The sequence below is a fragment of the Pleurodeles waltl genome, chromosome 1_2, assembly GCF_031143425.1.
Source record: "Pleurodeles waltl isolate 20211129_DDA chromosome 1_2, aPleWal1.hap1.20221129, whole genome shotgun sequence".
In the NCBI taxonomy this organism is placed as follows: Eukaryota; Metazoa; Chordata; class Amphibia; order Caudata; family Salamandridae; genus Pleurodeles; species Pleurodeles waltl.
The window spans coordinates 294,613,440-294,635,964 of NC_090437.1; the positions used below are offsets into that span (position 1 = coordinate 294,613,440).

Consider the following 22,525-nt stretch of genomic DNA (forward strand, 5'->3'; position numbering starts at 1 on the left):
TTTCAGGACAGTGGCTTTGAGGTAGGCATACTATGCAGAGTGAGTGTGGATCAGTCTGAGCCGTCTTTTTGCCACAAGCAGGTCATTTGACAAAAAGGATGGCATTTTGTGAGAAAAAGATGTTATTTTACTTAGAAAATTAAAAAAGATGTTGAGTAAAATGTAGAAATTTGAGTATCAATAGAATTTTTCTGGTAAGAAACAGAAAATGAGAGCTTGATGCTCCAGGGTCCAAACAGAAGGAGCTGGAAAAAAGAACTGACCTAACTGTAGTCCAACTGACACCTCACTTTTACCGCTGAAGCATGGTGGGATACTGGAGGTTCTCAGGGCCTTAAAGGCACAGTGCCAGTTTTTGGTTCTGCTATGTTCATTTGATGCAGCCTAGTGGCTAATAAAGTCTTTGTATTTTCATTGCAGTTTTCTCTCTATAAGAGGTTGCTAGTGCTTTCTATGCTCTCTTCTGTGATTACAGAAAGGTTTTAACTCTAGTTGAAGAGTTTTATTAAAGAAAAAACTTTACAAAAATAGGGCATTTTTAGCCTGTTTGTCAACCATAGACAGCATGTTTACTTTTACATATACTTTTAAGGTATATACATGTGTGTTTATATGTGCTCTGGGGTCCCCGCAAGTTGTGGGGAATATTCAGTGCTTATGACTATTGATGAATATCCCCTGGAAGACAACCAATATTTCTAAACTCGGAACTTGATCTGCTGGCAGGTAAGTACTCGTGGTTTCGGAGGGCAGACCGGGGGGGGGTTCAAGATAGCACTGGAGGGGCCCCTCACCTAACACGCACCCTCAGTGGCACTAGGGTGGCCGGGTGGAGGGTGCAAACAGGGGATCGAGTTTTCAATGCTTCTCTATGAGGGGACCATGGGGTCACTCTGAGGCTGCATACGAGGTCCAGGGGGCTTCTCGGGCAAACCACCGGCTTTGCAGGGAGGAGGGCTGCCTGCTGGTCGATGCTACACTGGGGGTCGGTTTCTCCAAGGCCTGGGGGCTGCGGGTGCAGTGGTTCTTCAGGCATCGGTTATCTTCGTCCAGAGCTCGTGTTCAGGAGGTCCTCGGGATTCCCTCTGCAGGCGTCATTGTAGAGGGGTCGTTGTAGAGGGGTCAACCCAGGTTGGGTTCTTGCTCACAATCAGCTGGAGACCCTTTCTTTCTGGGTGGACCACCTGGACACGGGCCGTGGGCGTCGGGTGTACAGGTGTTACAGTTCCTGCAGAGGGAAGTGTGAAGCACCTCTAGACAAAACATCCTTTGTTCCTGGCCACAGAGTGCACAAAGGCACTCACCCCATGTGGTCAGAAACTCGTCTCTCAGTGGCAGGCTGGCACAGACCGGTCAGTCCTACACTAGCAGTTGAGCTAACATGCAGGGGGCATCTCTAAGATGTCCTCTGTGTGAATTTTTCAATACATCCCACACTGGCATCAGTGTGGGTTTATTGTGCTGAGAAGTTTGATACCAAACTTCCCAGTATTCAGTGAAGCCATTATGGTGCTGTGTAGTTTGTAGTGACAAATTCCCAGACCATATACTCAATATGGCTACCCTGCACTTACAATGACTAAGAATGGACTTAGACACTGTAGGGGCACATTGCTCATGCAGCTATCCCCTTGCCTGTGGTATAGTGCACCCTGCCTTAGGGCTGTAAGGCCTACTAGAGGGGTGACTTACCTATGCCACAGGCAGTGGTTTTGGACATGGCACCCTGAGAGAGGTGCCATGTCGTCTTTGCCTTTTTCTCCCCACCAGAACACACAAGCTGCAAGGCAGTGTGCGTGGGCTGAGTGAGGGGACCCTTAGGGTGGCATAATACATGCTGCAGCCCTTCGAGACCTTCCCTGGCCACAGCCCCTTGGTACCATGGGTACCTTTTACAAGGGACTTAAGTGTGTGCCAGGGCTGGTACAGTTTTAGGGAAAGAACCCTGGTGCCGGGGCCTGGTTAGCAGGGTCCCAGCACACATTCAATCAAAGTTGGCATCAACTCTAGGCAAAACGTGTGGGGGTACCATGCCTACAGTGGCACTTTCCTACAAATGGTATATTTTTAGGGAAAGAACACTGGTGCTGTGACCTGGTTAGCAGGATCCCAGCACACTCTCAGTCAAGTCAGCATCAATATCAGGCAAAAATTGAGGGGGTAACTGCAACAAGTGCCAGTTTCCTATACCACCCCAGCCAGGACCACCCATGAGGTGTTCAGAGCTGAGGTGGCACCCTCCCTGCAGAATACTCCATCTTGCTTTGGAGGACAAGGACCAATAGGGATAGAAATGTGCCCACCTCCCCAAAGGGAGCGGGCACAAGGAGGGTGAAGCCACCTTCAGGGACAGTAGCCATTGGCTACTGCCCTCTGACCCCTAACACGCCCCTAAATCTAGGATTTAAGGACCTCCCTGAATCCAGCTCACCAGATTCCTGGTGATCAACAAGAAGAAGGACTGCTAAGCTGAAATCCCAAGCAGAAAAGAAGAAAGACGACAACTGCTTTGGCGCCAGCCCTACCAGCATGTCTCCTGCTTCATAGAATCTGCAGAAAGACCAGCGACGCATCCAGCGGGCCCAGCAACCTCTGCCAACTCCAGAGGACTGCCCTGCACCCAAAAGGGCCAAGAACTCCCAGGGACAGTGGCTCTGTGTTAAGAAACCTACAACTAAGGACTCCCCCTCACTCCAGATGCGTGAGTTCTGACCCCTGAGCACCGACGTCCTTAGCCCGTGTCCAGGTGGTCCACCCAGCAAGAAAGGGTCCCCAGGCGATTGTGAGTAAGAACCCACCCTCGGTTGACCCTTCCACGATGAAGCGTGCAGAGGGAATCCAAAAGACCCCCCTGGCTAGGAGCTCTGGACGAAGATAACCGAGGCCTGATGAACCACTGCACTCGCAGCCCCAGGCCTTGAAGAAACCAACCCCTGGCGCAGCATCGACTAGCAGGCGGCCCTCCTAGCTGACCAGCCGGTGGTTTGCCTGAGAAGCCTCCCTGGACCTCGTCTGCAGCCTCAGCGTGACTTCCAGGTTTCCCTCATAGAGTTGCATTGAAAATCCGACACCCTGTTTGCATCCTGTACTCGGCTCTCCTAGTGCCACTGATGGTGTGTGTTAGGTGACTACTTGGGGCCCCTACAGTGCTCTCTTGAAATATCCCCCCCCGGTCTGCCCTCCGAAACCGTGGGTACTTACCTGCCAGCAGACCAAGTTCTGAGTGCCCCCTGTCTCCATAGGAGCCAATGTTAATTTGGTGCCTCTTTTACCTCTGCACCTGACCGGCCTGTGTTGCTGGTGGTGGGTGTTTGGGGTAACTTGAACCCTCAACGATGGACTACCTACAACCTGGAGATAAGAACTGTAAGTAGTGTACTTACCTGCAAAACTGTACTATCTTTTCTTCCCCCATGAACTGTTGAAAAATGCAGTGCCCACTTTTAAAATAGCTTTTTGCCATTTTGAGAAAAACTGTATACATTGTTGATTCTATTCAAAGTCCTGATTATATATGTGCAAAGTACAGTTTATTATATGCACTTACCTGCAATCTGAATCTTGTGGTTCTAGAAATAAATTAACAAAACGTATTTCTCTATATAAAATCCTATTGGTCTGGAGTTAGGTCATTGTGTGTGTGTTTCTTCTATTGCTGGTGTATGTACAACAAATGCTTAACACTACCCTCTGGATAAGCCTAACTGCTCGACCTCACTACCACCATTAGAGCATTTGTATTATCTATTTTAGCCTCTGTCAAGCCTCTGGGGAACCCCTGGACTCTGTGCACACGATATCTCATTTTGATATAGTATATACAGATCCAGCTTCCTACAGTGTGAGACTACAGTGTCTCTGCGGTAGGACGGTGATAGTTAGCGGTAACAACAACTGTGAAGATCCAGGGGGAAAATCCCAAGAGATGAAAAGGGCAGGCCCTGCTACCTGATGTATTCATATGTTTTAATATTTTATAAAGTGTCAACAAAACACAGGGGGGGGTCAAAGCACTTTACAGAGAACTTGTTTCAGCTCACTGCAGGCAGTTAACATAAGCAGAATTACAAATGTAAAAAAGCAATTACTTATTAACGATTTCCAAGCTTTGAAATATTCTTTATGTTGCAGCAACTTGGCCGTAGCTGCAAACATATTGGTTTTCATTTACTTCATTATACACATTCCAATATCCACACTGCAGTCGTCCCCAACACATCTAGCAGAGACAGTACATGAAACACAGAGCAGGAATGCCAGAGAGCTCCAACATTTGCTTCCCTTGAGGTCTCTCTTAAGTTCACCTCCATGAAAGACTTCACCTAACATGTCTGTCCTTCATTTTGTGTGAGAGCTTGTATCAGGGAGCAATTGACTCACGCAGGCTAGTCCTTCTGCTGCAATTGCTAGAAATACCTATTTCATGTGTCATGGAAAGGAAAAATGAGCGATGGTCACCCTGTTCTGCCCTAAAAACGCCAGCCCACCATTGGATTCCATAGCATGTTTTAAGGCCTCCTCCGGCCGCTTTGTTTCCATCTGAACAACCTGAGAGGGCGGTCTGGTGTGGGTACGGTGGGAGTGTCTAGAGATAGACATAACCTGATTGTTCTTCCTAAGGAAGTCCCATAAAGGCAATTCAAAATATTCCAAATATTGCATAGGACATTAACTGCAGTATCAAGAATCAGTAAGTGTCCATACCAAAGCAGCTTGAATACGCCAAGAGGTTATGTGACTCCCAGAAGCATGGGACAAACATGTGACACTGACCACCATCTGACCCAAGCCCATTCGTATGTCTTTCAAGGAGATATTGAAACTTTCAGTGATAATGTCAGAGGCTGATATCCACCCAGTTGATTATCTTCATTCAAAATGTACATTTGGAATCTGACAATGGTATGACAGGATGTTGTCGCCCTTCTACCAAGACTCATCCAGCTTCATTTTCTTCATCTCCAAGCAAGGTCATTTTCAGGAAGTAGTGTGTAGCAGTATTATATACCCCAGACATCATTCAACTGTCATTAAATATTCCTCAGTCAGTATTTACATACAGGAGCACATATGCCAGTGTTAACATGCTGGAGCACATCTGTAGGAAAGTACTCTCTTTTGGCATGGTTACCCCCACTTTTTGCCTGCTGTCAATATGTTTTGAATATTTTCAGTGTGATACTGCTAACCAGTGATTGTGCTCTCTCCCTCTATCTTTGGTTGCTTAGGACTCGGCACTCCTCACAATTGGCATACTCGTGCCCCCATATAAATCCCTAGTAAATGGTACTTAGGTAACAGGGCACTGCAGAATGTATGAAAAATGTGCTTGCAGGCCTGCCATTGCAGCCTGTGTGAAAAGGTACATGCACCCTTTCACTACAGGTCACTGCACCAGGCCACTGTAAGTCACCCTTATGGTAGGCCCGCCTAGCCCAGAGGGCAGGGTTCAGGTCCCTGTGTGTGAGGGCACCCCTGCATGAGCAGAGGTGCCCCTATGAAAGTCAGCTCCATTGCAATAGATTTCGTAAGTGCGGGATGCCATTTTACCCGTGTACTGGAGGGGTAGCCTCCCTAAGCCACAGGTATGCTTTGAAGGGCACATTTGGTGCCCTCCTTGCATAAATCAGGGTGCACCAGTCCAGGGACCCCCGGTCCCTGGGCTGTCATGAAACTGGACAAAGGAAAGGGGAGTGACCAGTCCCCTGTCCATCACCACCCCATGGGTGGTGCCTAGAGCTCCTCCAGGTGACCACTCGCTTCTGCCATCTTGAATCCAAGATGCGCAGAGGCCCCTGGGAGCATCTGAGTGGCCAGGTCAGGCAGGTGACGTCACAGCCCTCTCCTGATACGTTTTCATCTTGCAGGAGACCAAACCCCCTTTTAGGGCTATTTATCGTCTACCTTGTGGTTGGATCCTCAGATTTGATGTGAAAGATTCCAGCAGGACTCCTCTGCATTGTTTACTTCATCTTCTGGCCATTGGAACTGCAACTGGTCTCTGCAGGAACCAACAATCTGCAACTCCAGCGACGACTCCCCTTGGCAACATCGTTTCTCCGGCTCCTTCCAGCAACTGCAACATTTCCCTGGCTGTGCATCCTCTGAGGTCAACAAGACTCCAGCCTGCACCTAGAAGTAAGAAGGAATCTCCCTTGTAGTGAAGGAGTCACTCTCCTGCATCTGCAGGCACCAACTGCAAAGACGACCGACCGGCTGTGTGGATCTGTTCTCCTCCAGAACTGCGTGGATCCTGCATCACAGGTGGTGGTCTGCAGCGGTTCCCTAGGCCCCTTCTGCCAGCTTTCCCACCTAGGAGATGGTGAGCCCTTGCCGCTCCTTGCAGCACAGTACCCCTGTGAACCACAACTCTTGCAGCTACCAAGGCTTGTTTGTGCCTCCTCCAAGGGATCCTCAGGCTCCTTTGTAGCCCGGGCCCCCAGCACTTCTTTCTGCCAAGCACAGTTTCCTTCGTGTTGCTCCAGCGACGTGGGACTCCTCTTCAGGTGTGCTGAGTGGGCCTCACTGCGACTGCTTTGCCTGCTGCCAGTGTGTTGCCTCTGGGGGCTGCCTCCTTTTCTTGTGACTCTTCTGACTGCTAAGGGTCAACTCAGACTCCCCTACTTGGCTTGAGTGAGTCCCCTGGGCCTTGCTGGTCTTCTTTAGCTTCGGAACACATCTTCTTTTACATTTGCCAAGGCTTGTGGGTGGTTCTCCGGCACCATTGACCAACTGCACCCGACGGACGACATGGGACATCACCTGCATCACTTCAGGAACTCCTCTTCATCTTCTGTGCTGCACTTCTGGTTTTCTTTGCACCTAGTCGACCTGGTCCTGCATCCACAGAAGGGTGAGTAGTGTCTCCTGCCACAGCCGGACACTCCATCACAAAATGGACTTGGTCCCCTTCCTTTGCAGGTCCTCTTCTGCCAGAATCCACCACTGGGTTCTTCCAGTCATGTTTTGGTCTTGCATAATCCTTTTCCAAAGTCCTCCTGTTGGTTTGGGGAAAACCAGGAACTTACCTCTCCTCTCCTCTCCTGGTCGCTGGGGATCGCTCTGGTACTCACCTCCTGGGGTTCCTATTCCTACAGCTCTCTTCTACTGATTCCACATCCTTGGGTGGGGGACTGCCTTTCACATGCCACTTATTTAGTATATGGTTTGGCCTTCCCCTAGGGCCCTCACTGTCTATACTTTTGGCAATGCTTATTGCTTTTTATGCTCTTTACTGATTGCTAATGTGTATATAATAGTGTGTTTACCTACCTATTGTTGGGGGACTGCCTATTAGTATTCTAGTATTTGTGTTACCAAAATAAAGTACCTTTATTTGTGTAACACTGTGTGGTTCTTTCATGTGTGAGAGTGCTGTGTGGGTATAGTGATATTGCATAAGCTTTGCATGTCTCCTAGATAAGTTTTGGATGCTCATCCACAGCTACCTCTGGAGAGCCCTGGCTTCTGAGGCACTCACTACACCTCACTAATAGGTGATACCTGGACCTGGTATAGGGTGATAACACCATAGGTGTCCACCACACACTTTACAATCCACGAGAGTCCCTCCGGTAGCATTTATGATGCCACCTGTTTCAGCTACATAGAAACTGGTAAGCAAGACCATGTTAAAATATGGGGCATGGAGAAGAAGCATAGTAAGCACAATAAGTCATACAAACAAGGGTAGTTAATAGGGATAGGAAAGGGAAGTGTATGCATGTGTAAACGGTGGAGGGATGGAGTGCAGTGTCAGAAGCTTAGGATCCTCTGGGAAGGGGCTCATGAGATGACTCTGAGCAAGTAGCCAAGGAACAGGCTAAATTTTCACCTGCAGGTAAGCATATCAAATGTCCAAACTTGAATCTCTAATAATGAAACCACAGATGCTGGTCCACTATAATAAGACTAGATTCATGACAATAACTGGCAAAGGCAATAGGTCTGGCTTTAATGTAATAACACCAGTAAGTACAGGTATTCATAAGTGCAGTTTATACCCATAGTATACACAAATGCTGTTGATCACATTAAAGCCAGCACTATTGGCTTTATCAGTGTTGGGGAAAACAGTACAAAAAGGATTGCTTTCCACTTAAGAATGCATACACCGGATACAAATTTGAATGTGATACACAGCGTGATGATTGAGTTTACTTTTCAGTTGTAAAATAGTACCTCATGCATTCTAATGGAAGCATTTTCCTGGAAGTAAAATGAGGCAAACGAAATAGCTAATAGCATGAGGTAAAAAAGTAATAGTTCTCTGGGTGGAGGCAAAACCCACTCTGCATATTTTAAGAATGGGTAACAATACCTCTTGCAGAAAGCTACACTGTCAAACCAGACCTAAAAAGTGTACAATGGGCGAGATAGAAGAAATAGTTTCAAATCCAGGTGTTAACAACGACATTTGCAGCTTCAGATTGTGAGTGCTTAATTTGTGCTAGTGCCTGTTTCCAGTTATATTTCAAGACACTGACACTTACCTGTGATGAATTACCACGTGGTGACACGCTACCTCATTTTGTGGTAGCACATCAGCAAAGTGTTCAACATTCTTTGAAAATAAAATAATACAAGCTTTGGCAAAGCTAATATGTCTCATCTATGCAATATTTATTGGCGTTGTCAATTTTGATTTATAGCCATGTTGTGCATGGCTGCTGTGCGGCATGGCAGAAAGGAAGAAAAAAGGCCATGACACAGTCAACAGTACAACACGGGTAAAACAAAAAACAATGACTAAGCTAAATAGCTCTTGTGTATGTGAGAGCTATTTGGCTTTGTCCATGTTTTCTGTGGTTGGCTGCATCAAGGCGCTTTTTTTTATGGCCAGTGGGGGCAGCCAAACATGGACAGTCGGAGAGGACAAGCAACAAGAGAGACAGTGGGAGGAGGGTGGCAGGGTCTAGGCATTTAGGAGAAGCAACACAACTTGGGAGGGTTGCGAGGTATGGGAGAAGCAATACACCTTGGAGTGGGTCGGAGGTTTAAGGGCCGTGAGAAGCAGCACAATACAGGAAGGAAGTTGGGGGGATGTGGCAACAGCAACAATGAGGGAGGAGCAGGGCAGCGGGCATGCAGCAACTACAGCAAGCATAATCAGGAAAAACAAAGAGTACCATCACACACATGAGCAGTGGAAGGACACAGAGGGAACAAAGACACAGTATTTGGCTCAAGCTCCAGTGGATGGACAAACAAGCAAAGAGGAAGTGAAGTCAGCATGAGCTGACCAAAGAGAAGCAAGTGAGAGTGACAATTATGCCAATCAATGCTAAACGCCCTGTAATCTAACAAAATGTCTCACAGGTGACTCTGCATGAGCTGTCTCATGCCAGACCTAAAACCAGCTGATCTAGGCCATCCTTACAGCTAAAGGTGACCTGAAATAGTCCCAAAATGTCTCACTTGCATTGAGTGATGGTTAGCATTTGGCAGTGCTGGCAGGATCATTGGGTAGTGCCAACAACGGTGTCTTCCTGAGAAATAACTTGGGCCCTTGTACTTATAGTTCAGAAATAATGCACTGGCACATAAAATATGTTTGTCATGTTTTAATATGCATTGCTTTTAGAAGACTCTGGGAACTTTACGTGATGTCATCGAACCCGGTAACACTCATATCTTGTTTTGAGTGATATGATGCCCATGGCGATCATCACTCTTTTGTAGAAATTCGGAAAGCCCATGTTAGTTCAACTCGATTGGTTGCTTGTGTTTCTCGATGGATTCTTTCAATACTCTTCATTGTGTGAGTGAGTAATGCTGCTCAAATTTAATACGTTTATTAATCGAGGCAGTCAGCCACGAACGAAGGCACTATTTCAGATTTCCCCTTTGTTCGTTTTGTCAGCCCTTTTGTTTTTGCCGTTTTTGTTGCAATAATTTCCTTGCTGATAAGTTGATCTGTACTCTTTGATATGCAAGAACAAACTGCCCTCTGCTTTTCTTCAATTCAAAATTAATTTTGTCCTGTCGGAGAGCCTTATTGTGCAAGACAAATATATTTTACCTTAATCCGGACTTCATGGTCCCTCGGCGGCGCAACCTCCACCTCTTCGATGCAAAACGGTTTCCCAGCTTCCCAGGCAACAGCGGCCTTGCAAGTAATAACCTGAAAAACAAACACATTCCAGGTTTATGATATTTAACATAACCATATAGAGTGCGTACAACCCTTCACCTGAGGTTAACGTTTAGACGCACTCATTCGTGTTTTATGGGGCTGCTTATGGAAGCCACAGGGAGCAGAAGGCGGCCATTAGCATTCCATCAGCACGGTTACAACGCTCATAACTCTGCCTCCATTAAACTCTGACACCAGTGCCTAATTTGTAACAAAATAAATGCTCACGAGGCCCCTGCAGCTTGCCCCACCCTTCCACCCTACCAGCGCTGCCAATGACAGGACCAACAAAATTACTAGCCATCACACTTCCACAAGTGTGACAATTCAGGCTCCCAAACCTTTAAGAATGGCTTAGGAGGCAGGTATTAGTGGGTTTTATTGTGTACTGGGTTAATAAACAACTGTTGCTGTGCTCATTTCTAAATTGGACAAACTGCCACCATGTGGGGAAATGTCATAAGAGCTGGTGTTGACAATTAAGTGCTAGGTCTGAGCACCGGAAATCATCAGCTTAAATTAAGCACTGAGAAGCACACAGAGCAACGCAAAAACCTTCAAGGTAGCTCTACTTAAACTGTTTGTTACCCGGGGATGATGCGTTCATAAGAGTTACTATCCAATTCGATTCTTTGTTGACCAATTCCCAAAGGTTTTTTTCTGTTGGTAGTTGTACTTTATGCCTAGTATAGCTATGACTAACAAATACTCACTGAAAAAAACTATGAAAAGGGCCAACTATTGGATCTTGGACCCAACAACAATTTAAGGCCCAGTATTTGATGTGCTAATTATTACACCTGATAAAATCCGACATCACAGAATTGGAATTCATCGGGTATGATACATTTTAATAAAGATTCTGTTGTTTACTACCTTGAATTCCATACATTAGAGTAAATATTGAGCCTTTTACCCTGATAAATACTGGCACGTTTGACCTTCGTATACATAACATAAAACGCATAACTGCAATATGTGCTGTGTAACAGGAGCTATCCCATATATAACAATTAAGCTGGCACTCGCAATGATGTTCTAAGGGTCTATTTTAGAGCTTGCTGGTAATTACATTTATCAGATTTTTGGAGGAAATGCTACATTCAGACTAAAATCTGCCAGTGGAATTCCCTCTCACATATTACCCTGGAAGAGAATCTTCTCTTTTATAGTTAGTAGTTCCTATAGAAACTGGATGTTTATGCACTACACTCAACTCTTAATCTGGGTGATCTAGTTTATCCCTGAATTATTTTTGGCTCCGATAGTATTTTTTGTCTACAACCCATATTAGTTGTGTTCAAATTTGTAAAAAGTTGAATAACACAATGACAGACCAATGGAAGAAGAGGAGACTAATTAATGTAGAGGACAGGATAAAAGCTTTCTTTAGTCAGTATATTATACATATAATTTTAGCACAAGAAAAAGGCCTTGGCAAACGCCAAACCTAAAAAACAAATCAAGCAGTAGGCTTTTGCAAGACATGATTTTCCCAGAAGTCAACTTTGTCAAAGTGTGTGAACTTTGTCAAGAGTCAAACTTGTGGGTATTGCATGACGAACGTTGCCAAACTCAAGAGTCCTGGGATTTATAATCTTCACACAAATATTGTTTGTATGATGCTGTTGGAAATGGCCCTTTCTGCAGGGTCATCTCCAGACCTTTAGCCTTCCTCCTCCTCTTTTTCTGAAACTGTTTTTGTTGGCTTTATGACTCTGCACACTTTACCACTGCTTTCCAGTGCTAAAGTGCATATGCTCTGTGTCTAAACATGGTAACATTGGCTTCTTCATGTATGTCATATTTGATTTACTAGTAATTCCCCAGTAAAGTGCACTATATATACCCAGGGTCTGTAAGTCAAATGCTACTAGGGAGCCTGAAGCACTGGTTGTGCCACCTACTATGGTGGCCTTTCAAACATGGCACAGACCTGCCATAGAAGAGCCTGTGTATGCAGTAAACTGTCATTTCCACCTGGCAAGTGTACCCACTTGCCAAGCCCAAACCTTCCTTTTTATTACATACAAGAAACCCCTACGGTAGGCCATGGTTAGCCCAAGGGCAGCGTGCATTGTATTTAAATGGTTGGATATGTACTTTTAAGTTTAACGTGCCCAGGTAGTGAAAAACTCTTACATTCGTTTTTCACTCTTACAAGGTCTGTCTCTCCAAAAGTGGCATTGGCTTCTCCGTGTATGTCATATTTGATTTACTAGTAAATCCCTAGTAAAGAGCGCTATATGTGCCCAGGGCCTGTAAGACAAATGCTACTAGGGGGCCTGAAGCACTTGTTGTGCCACCCACTATGGTAGTCTTTCAAACATGGCACAAGCCTGCCATTGCAAAGCCTGTGTGTACAGTTTACATTGCCATTTCGACCTGGCAAGTGTACCCACTTGCTAGGCCCAAACCTTCCTTCTTATTACAAGCAAGGCACCCTTATGGTTGGTCCTGGCTAGCCCCAAGGGCAGGGTGCAGTGTATTTAAAAAGTTGGACATGTACGTTTAAATTTAACATGTCCAGGTAGTGAAAAACTCTTAAATTAGTTTTTCACTATTACAAGGACTATCTATCCAAAAGTGGCATTGGCTTCTCCTTGTATGTCGTATTTGATTTACTAGTATGTCCCTAGTAAAGTGCACTATATGTGTCCAGGGCCTGTAAATCAAATGCTACTAGGGTGCCTGCAGCACTGGTTGTGTCACCCACTATAGTAGCCTTTCAAACATAGAACAGGGCCCATTTCTGATTACGAAAAGATGGAAAAATAGAGTTTGGTGCATATGGACTCACCATTTAAAAACACATCTTGTGGTAACAGTGGATTTTAAATTGCAGGTCTGCAAATGCCACTTTTAGAGAGTTAATGATCACACAGGAGCAACCCAGTATTCCCCTAGGAATTGGGTACAGACAATGTCTCACCTCACTTAAAAATGCTCCTAGAGGAATTGTTTGGAAATACTTTGTGTACATATGATCTAGTCTTCAATTAATGAATAAGACAACTCTGTACTGTTCAAATTAAATATATTAATCAATAGGATTCAGGAAGTTCAAAAAATGTACAAATACAACAGTACGGGTTGTCTTATTCATTAATTGAAGACTGGGTCATATGTACACAAATTATATATAAACAATTCCTTTAGGAGCATTTTTAAGTGAGACTTTTAGAGAGTTGGCATTTTCTTACTTTAACTATCCTGTGCCTTAGCCTGCCTCCAGTATGCATCTGATCTGTGCAAGGTTAGGTGACAGCTACCTTTGTGCATTCCATCCAGACACCCATAAGTACAGGACACTCAACTGCCCCGGCATTCCATCTGCATACTGATGGGTCTGGGTGGAGGGGCTCTCACTTACACTTCAAAGGGTAGTGGCCTGACCCCACACTAGGGACTGATAACCTCTCATAGACCTCCTGGCAGACAGGACTGGTCTAAAAGGGAACTGGGGCACTTTAAAACCACTCTTTGAAGTCTCCCCCACTGGGTGTAAGTACTGGGCCTCTGACACCATATATCAGAACACTTCTGGACTGAAGACATTCTACCAGGAAGAAGGACCAGGGGCTGTCAGGAGGGACTGCCATTTTGCTGTTTGATCTGCTGTGTTGGCCTGCTGCCCTATACTTCTTGCCTGGGAGTGAGAGGACTGGATCTAACTCTCTACATCATGCAATCTAAAGTTTCTCCAAGGGTCTGACTGAGCTTGCCTCTTATTTCTGAAGTCTCAGGGATATCAAAGGCTTCACCTGTATCTTGCCATCTGCAAGAGTCCAGCTTTGCTAAGTGGTGCCAAATCCAGTCCTGGGCCCTTCGTGGAAAGTGTGGTGTTGCAACACAAGAACTGGCGCAACCACACAGGTGCATCACTTGAACTGCTGCATCCCGCCACTCAATGGCCAGTGCCAAGCGCCCTGGATGGCCTGTGGCCCAGCTCTTGACATTGACAACTGCCAGTGGGCTCTGTTGGTTGTTATACTTCTGGACAGAGTTTTCCCTGGGCTGGAGACAGAAATCAGACCCAGTGGGTGGAACGGGGCACATCGCATTGTTGGACATGTTAGTACTGTCCACCTACTTGTATGCGTCTGTGAGCAAATTAAGGTTAGGTGCTGCGCAGATGGGAGTCCACAGATGAGGAGAAAGGTTCCTCATGGGTCAATTCAGTGGGTTCTAGGAGTATAGTCAGAGGGATCCAACTGTGTTCAGAGAGGCGTAGAATTAACAAGTGCCCTTGCAGTAGTGGGCCATTGTCCATGTTCCATCGCCCTAAGCAGGGAAGTCCATCAAGGTATCAATTAGTCTACCCTGGCTTTAGGCTGGAGGGGGGTTGCGATGGATCATCCCCAGACTTTTTGCTTTTCTCCTCCTCTTTTTCTGGCCATTTTTGTTGGCTTTATGATTCTGTGCACTGTACCACTGCTATCAAGTGCTAAAGTGCATGCGCTCTGTGTCTAAAACATGGTAACATTGGCTTGTCCATGATTGGTATATTTGATTTACTAGTGAGTCCCTAGTAAAGTACACTATGGTCCTAATTACAACCCTGGCGGACGGTGTTAACTTGGCGGTAGAACCGCCAACAGGCTGGCAGTAATTAAGGCCAAATTATGACATTGGCAGGTTGGCTCATGCCAAACCGCCAATGTACCACACCGTCCACCACAGTGGTAATGACCGCCAGGCTGGAGACAAACGTCTCCAGCCCGGCAGCCGTCACTAGTCTGCCTGTGGGATAATGACTCTGCATACCGCCATGGTTTTTGTGGCGGCTGTACCGCCACGAAAACCATGGTGGTAGGCAGTATCAGTGCTAGGGAATTCCTTCCCTGACACTGATAGGTGTCTCACCAGCCCCCCTCCCCACAGTTCTCCCCCAAAAGCCACGCCCCCCTAAGCCCCCCTAAAGCTGATAGGGCCCCCTCTCCCTTCCTCCCAGAATTCCCTGGACCCCCATACATACCCCCCAACCCCCCACTCATGCATGCACACACCACTCACACATATACACGCACATACACATGCACACATGCACACACTGTAGGAAAGTACCATCTTGCCTGGCATGTTACCCCCATATTTCACTGTATATATGTTGTTTTAGTTGTATGTATCACTGGGACCCTGCCAGCCAGGGCCCCAGCGCTCATAAGTGTGCCCTGTATGTGTTACCTGTGTTATGACTAACTGTCTCACTGAGGCTCTGCTACCCAGAACCTCAGTTGTTATGCTCTCTCATTTCTTTCCAAATTGTCACTACCAGGCTAGTGACCAATTTCACCAATTTACATTGGCATACTGGAACACCCTTATAATTCCCTAGTATATGGCACTGAGGAACCCAGGGTATTGGGGTTCCAGGAGATCCCTATGGGCTGCAGCATTTCTTTTGCCACCCATAGGGAGCTCTGACAATTCTTACACAGGCCTGCCCTTGCAGCCTGAGTGAAATAACGTCCATGTTATTTCACAGCCATTTACCACTGCACTTAAGTAACTTATAAGTTACCTATATGTCTAACCTTTACCTGGTAAAGGTTGGGTGCTAAGTTACTTAGGGCCTGATTCTAACTTTGGAGGACGGTGTTAAACCGTCCCAAAAGTGGCGGATATACCACCTACCGTATTACGAGTCCATTATATCCTATGGAACTCGTAATACAGTAGGTGGTATATCCGCCACTTTTGGGACGGTTTAACACCGTCCTCCAAAGTTAGAATCAGGCCCTTAGTGTGTGGGCACCCTGTCACTAGCCAAGGTGCCCCCACATTGTTCAGGGCAAATTCCCTGGACTTTGTGAGTGCGGGGACACCATTACACGCGTGCACTATACATATGTCACGACATATGTATAGCGTCACAATGGTAACTCCGAACATGGCCATGTAACATGTCTAAGATCATGGAATTGTCACCCCAATGCCATTCTGGCATTGGGGAGACAATTCCGTGATCCCCCGAGTCTCTAGCTCAGACCTGGGTACTGCCAAACTACCTTTCCCGGGGTTTCACTGCAGCTGCTGCCAACCCCTCAGACAGGTTTCTGCCCTCCTGGGGTCCAGCCAGGCTTGGCCCAGGAAGGCAGAACAAAGGACTTCCTCAGAGAGGGGGTGTTACACCCTCTCCCTTTGGAAAAAGGTGTCAGGGCTGGGGAGAAGTAGCCTCCCCCAGCCTCTGGAAATGCTTTCATGGGCACAGATGGTGCCCATTTCTGCATAAGCCAGTCTACAGCGGTTCAGGGATCCCCCAGCCCTGCTCTGGCGCGAAACTGGACAAAGGAAAGGGGAGTGACCACTCCCCTGACCTGCACCTCCCCTGGGAGGTGTCCAGAGCTCCTCCAGTGTGCTCCAGACCTCTGCCATCTTGGAAACAGAGGTGCTGCTGGCACACTGGACTGCTCTGAGTGGCCAGTGCCAGCAGGTGACGTCAGAGACTCCTTCTGATGGACTCCTCCAGGTGTTGCTAGCCTATCCTCTCTCCTAGGTAGCCAAACCTCCTTTTCTGGCTATTTAGGGTCTCTGCTTTGGGGAATTCTTCAGATAACGAATGCAAGAGCTCATCAGAGATCCTCTGCATCTCTCTCTTCACCTTCTGCCAAGGAATCGACCGCTGACTGCTCTGGAAGCCTGCAAAACTGCGACAAAGTAGCAAAGACGACTACTGTGACCTTGTAACGCTGATCCGGCCGCCTTCTCGACTGTTTTCCTGGTGGTGCATGCTGTGGGTGGTAGTCTGCCTCCTCTCTGCACTAGAAGCTCCGAAGAAATCTCCCGTGGGTCGACGGAATCTTCCCCCTGCAACCGCAGGCACCAAAAGACTGCATCACCGGTCCTCTGGGTCTCCTCTCAGCATGACGAGCGAGGTCCCTTGAACTCAGCAACTCTGTCCAAGTGACTCCCACAGTCCAGTGACTCTTCAGCCCAAGTTTGGTGGAGGTAAGTCCTTGCCTCCCCACGCTAGACTGCATTGTTGGGTACAGCGTGATTTGCAGCTGCTCCGGCTCCTGTGCACTCTTCCAGGATTTCCTTTGTGCACAGACAAGCCGGGGTCCCCGACACTCTAACCTGCAGTGTACGACCTCCTGAGTTGTCCTCCGGCGTCGTGGGACCTTCCTTTGTGACTTCAGATGAGCTCCGGTTCACTCCACTTTGTAGTGCCTGTTGCGGCACTTCTGCGGGTGCTGCTTGCTTCTGAGTGGACTCTTTGTCTTGCTGGACGCCCCCTCTGTCTCCTCACGCAATTGGTGACATCCTGGTCCCTCCAGGGCCACAGCAGCATCCAAAAACCCTAACCAAAACCCTTGCAGCTAGCAAGGCTTGTTTGCGATCTTTCTGCACGGAAACACCTCTGCAAGCTTCTTCACAACGTGGGACATCCATCCTCCAAAGGGGAAGTTTCTAGCCCTTGTCGTTCTTGCAGAATCCACAGCTTCTACCATCCAGTGGCAGCTTCTTTGCACCAACAGCTGGCATTTCCTGGGCATCTGCCCACTCCCGACTTGATCGTGACTCTTGGACTTGGTCCCCTTATTCCACAGGTACCCTCATCTGGAAATCCATTGTTGTTGCATTGCTGGTGTTTGTCTTCCTGGCAGAATTCCCCTATCACGACTTCTGTGCTCTCTGGGGAACTTAGGTGCACTTTGCACCCACTTTTCAGGGTCTTGGGGTGGGCTATTTTTCTAACCCTCACTGTTTTCTTACAGTCCCAGCGACCCTCTACAAGCTCACATGGGCTTGGGGTCCATTCGTGGTTCGCATTCCACTTCTAGAGTATATGGTTTGTGTTGCCCCTATACCTATGTGCTCCCATTGCATTCTATTGTGACTATACATTGTTTGCACTGTTTTCTATTGCTATTACTGCATATTTTGGTATTGTGTACATATATCTTGTGTATATTTGCTATCCTCATACTGAGGGTACTCACTGAGATACTTTTGGGATATTGTCATAAAAATAAAGTACCTTTATTTTTAGTGTATCTGTGTATTGTGTTTTCTTATGATATTGTGCATATGACACCAGTGGTATAGTAGGAGCTTTACACGCCTCCTAGTTCAGCCTAAGCTGCTCTGCTAAGCTACCTTTTCTATCAGCCTAAGCTGCTAGACACCCCTCAAAAACTAATAAGGGATAGCTGGACCTGGTGCAAGGTGTAAGTACCCCTTGGTACCCACTACAAGCCAGGCCAGCCTCCTACATTGGTTGTGCAGCGGTGGGATAAGTACTTGCAACTACTTACCACTTTGTCATTTTGTACTTTTCATAAGAGAAAAATATACAAAACAAGTTCAGTGTATGTACACCTAACCAAAAAGTTTTGCTTTTCTTCTCTTACTCTTTTTGCTAAGTGCTGAAAAGTACCTCTAAAACTTTCAAAAAGTTCTTTAAAAGTTTTTAAAGTTTTTTTTCTGTTCTTTGAAAAGTTCTGAAACTTTTTTTTCTTTCTTTTTCTGTCCCTTAAACCTTTTCTATAATGTCTGGTACAGGTCAAACTGTTGATCTGGCTAAACTTGCTTATGATCACCTTAGCTGGAAAGGAGCAAGGAGTCTCTGCATTGAAAGAGGTTTAGGGGTAGGGAAGAATCCCTCAAGAGAATTGCTAGCCAATATGCTCATTGAACAGGATAAGACCTTTGTTGGCACCTCTGGTGAGAGATTGGCTGATGGTTCACACTCTGATTCTGGGGCACACCCAGTAAAGGGGGTAGAAGGGGACCTTCCCAACCTGCCCCTTAGCAGGCCACCTAGCATGGCTGGTACTAATGTGAGTTCTCATCATAGTATAGAGGTTACCCCTTTAGGCCAGGTTGTTAGAGTGCCATCTGTTAGGGACAGGTCTCCCTCTGTTCATTCTCACCATTCTTCTGTGTAAAGGCATGCCCAACCCACCCTCCCTGAAGACAGAATGTTAGAAAGGGAACTCAATAGATTGAGAGTGGAAGAATCCAGGCTGAAGCTCAAGAAGCAACAGCTGGATTTAGATAGACAAGCATTTGACTTAGAAAAAGAAAGACAGAGGTTGGGGTTTGGACCCCATGGTGGCAGCAGCAGTATTACAGATAGTAATCCTGTAAAAGTGCATGATTCTAGGAATCTGCACAAGATAGTTCCCCCTTACAAGGTGGGGGATGACATTAACAAGTGGTTTGCTGCACTTGAGAGGGCCTGTAATGTACAGGGGGTCCCTCAAAGGCAGAGGGCTGCTATCCTATGGCTATCCTTCAGTGGAAAGGGTAGGGATAGGCTCCTTACTGTTAAGGAAAGTGATGCCAATGATTTTAAAGTTCTTAAGAATGCACTCCTAGATGGTTATGGCTTAACCACTGAACAGTACAGGATCAAGTTCAGAGAAACCAAAAAGGAGTCTTCACAAGACTGGGTAGACTTTGTTGACCATTCAGTGAAGGCCTTGGAGGGGTGGTTACATGGCAGTAAAATTTCTGACTATGAAAGCCTGTATAACTTAATCCTGAGAGAGCATATTCTTAATAATTGTGTGTCTGATTTGTTACACTAGTACCTGGTAGACTCTGATCTGACCTCTCCCCAAGAATTGGGAAAGAAGGCAGACAAATGGGTCAGAACAAGGGTGAACAGAAAAGTTCATACAGGGGGTGACAAAGATGGCAAGAAGAAGGATGGTAAGTCTTCTGACAAGGGTGGGGACAAATCTAAAAATGAGTCTTCATCAGGCCCACAAAAACACTCTGGTGGGGGTGGTGGGCCCAAATCCTCTTCAAATCAAAATAAAGAAAAGAAACCATGGTGCTATTTAAGTAAAATAAAAGGCCATTGGACAACTGATCCCAGTTGCCCAAAGAAAAGCACCAAGCCTCCTACCACTACAACCCCTGCTGCTACACCTAGTTCCCCTAGTAATGGCAGTGGTGGTGGGAGCAAACCTACTAATAGCCAATCCAAGGGAGTAGCTGGGCTCACTTTTGGTAATTTAGTTGGGGTTGGTCTTGTTAGGGAGACCACAGAGGCTGTGTTAGTCTCTGAAGGTGCCATTGATTTGGTCACCTTGGTTGCTTGTCCCCTTAATATGGATAAGTACAAGCAACTTCCCCTAATAAATGGTGTTGAGGTTCAGGCCTACAGGGACACAGGTGCCAGTGTTACCATGGTAATAGAGAAACTGGTCCACCCTGAACAACACCTACTTGGTCACCAGTACCAAGTAACTGATGCTCATAACAACACTCTTAGCCACCCCATGGCTGTTGTGAATCTCAACTGGGGGGTTGGGGGGTTACTGGTCCAAAGAAAGTTGTGGTTGCCTCAGATTTACCTGTAGACTGTCTACTAGGGAACAATTTAGAGACATCAGCTTGGGCAGAAGTGGAGTTGGAGGCTCATGCAGCAATGCTGGGCATTCCAGGGCATATTTTTGCTTTAACCAGGGCTCAGGCCAAAAAAGGCCAAAAAGCAAAAAGGACAGGGTGACTTGGATCCTGGAAGAATGGACCAAGTGCTCCCTAAAGCTAGGGTTAGTAAAGGTAAAACACTACCTACTATCCCTCCCTCTACAGTGGATTCAACTTCTGAGGAAGAAGAATTTCCACCCTGTGCAGAACCTACACCAGCGGAGCTGGAAGCAGACACTGCTGAGCTTTTGGGTGGAGGGGGGCCTGCCAGGGAGGAGCTGAGTGTGGCACAGCAGACCTGTCCCACACTAGAGGGTCTAAGACAGCAAGCTGTCAAACAAGAAAATGGGGATGTCAGTGACTCTCACAGAGTTTACTGGGAGGACAACCTCTTGTATACTGAAGCAAGGGATCCAAAACCTGGAGCTGCCAGGAGATTGGTGATTCCTCAGCAATACAGAGAGTTCCTCCTAACTCTAGCCCACAACATTCCCTTGGCTGGACATTTGGGGCAAATGAAAACTTGGGACAGGCTTGTACCCTTGTTCCATTGGCCTAGAATGTCAGAGGACACAAAGGAATTTTGTAAGTCCTGTGAAACCTGTCAAGCCAGTGGCAAAACAGGTGGCACTCCAAAGGCACCCCTCATTCCACTACCTGTGGTTGGGGTTCCTTTTGAAAGGGTAGGGGTTGACATAGTTGGCCCCCTTGACCCTCCTACTGCTTCAGGCAATAGGTTTATCTTGGTGGTAGTGGACCATGCCACCAGATATCCTGAAGCAATTCCTCTAAGGACCACTACAGCTCCTGCAGTGGCAAAGGCCCTCCTGGGAATCTTTTCCAGGGTGGGCTTCCCAAAAGAGGTGGTCTCAGACAGAGGAAGCAATTTCATGTCTGCTTACTTAAAGGCCATGTGGAAGGAATGTGGTGTGACATACAAGTTCACCACACCCTATCATCCACAAACAAATGGACTGGTTGAGAGGTTTAATAAAACTCTCAAAGGAATGATAATGGGACTCCCTGAAAAACTCCAGAGGAGATGGGATGTCCTGTTACCTTGCCTCCTTTTTGCTTACAGGGAGGTACCCCAGAAAGGAGTGGGCTTCAGCCCCTTTGAACTCCTATTTGGACACCCTGTAAGAGGTCCTCTAACACTTGTGAAGGAGGGTTGGGAACAACCTTTAAAAGCTCCAAAGCAAGACATAGTGGACTATGTACTTGGCCTAAGATCTAGGATGGCTGAGTACATGAAAAAGGCCAGTAAAAACCTTCAGGCCAGCCAAGAGCTCCAAAAGCAATGGCATGACCAGAAGGCTGTTCTGATTCAGTACCAACCAGGGCAGAAAGTGTGGGTCTTGGAGCCTCTGGCCCCAAGAGCACTCTAAGACAAATGGAGTGGACCCCACATTATTGTTGAAAAAAAGGGAGAAGTCACCTACTTGGTTGACTTAGGCACTGCCAGGAGTCCCCTTAGGGTGCTCCATGTCAATCGCCTGAAACCCTACTATGACAGGGCTGATCTCACCCTGCTCATGGCAACAGCTAAAGGACAGAAAGAAGAGAGTGACCCTCTCCCTGATCTCTTCTCTTCCACAGAACAAGATGCTCTAGTGGAAGGTGTAGTTTTGGCAGATTGTCTTACTGCTGAGCAGAAAGACCACTGGATAAATCTCCTGGGTCAGTTTTCTGAACTCTTTTCTACTGTGCCAGGCACCACTTCTTGGTGTGAGCACACTATAGATACTGGAGACAGCTTGCCTGTCAAAAGTAAGATCTATATGTAGCCTGACCATGTCAGAGACTGCATAAAACAAGAGGTTCAGAAAATGCTTGAACTGGGAGTGGTTGAGCACTCTGAAAGTCCATGGGCCTCTCCTGTGGTACTTGTACCAAAGCCTCATTCCAAAGATGGGAAAAGGGAAATGAGATTTTGTGTTGACTACAGAGGTCTCAACCAGGTAACTAAAACTGATGCTCACCCTATACCCAGGGCAGATG

General features: G+C 46.8%; 1 protein-coding gene across 1 annotated transcript in view; it reads right to left on the reverse strand.

Moving 5' to 3' along the window:
- LOC138299788 (all-trans-retinol dehydrogenase [NAD(+)] ADH4-like) overlaps positions 1 to 22,525 on the reverse strand; it is a 195,055-nt gene that overhangs the window by 121,638 nt on the left and 50,892 nt on the right. Inside the window, exon 2 of the mRNA XM_069238346.1 lies at positions 10,022 to 10,123. Coding sequence (XP_069094447.1) covers positions 10,022 to 10,123 — 102 coding nt within the window. The remainder of the gene's footprint in view (positions 1 to 10,021; positions 10,124 to 22,525) is intronic.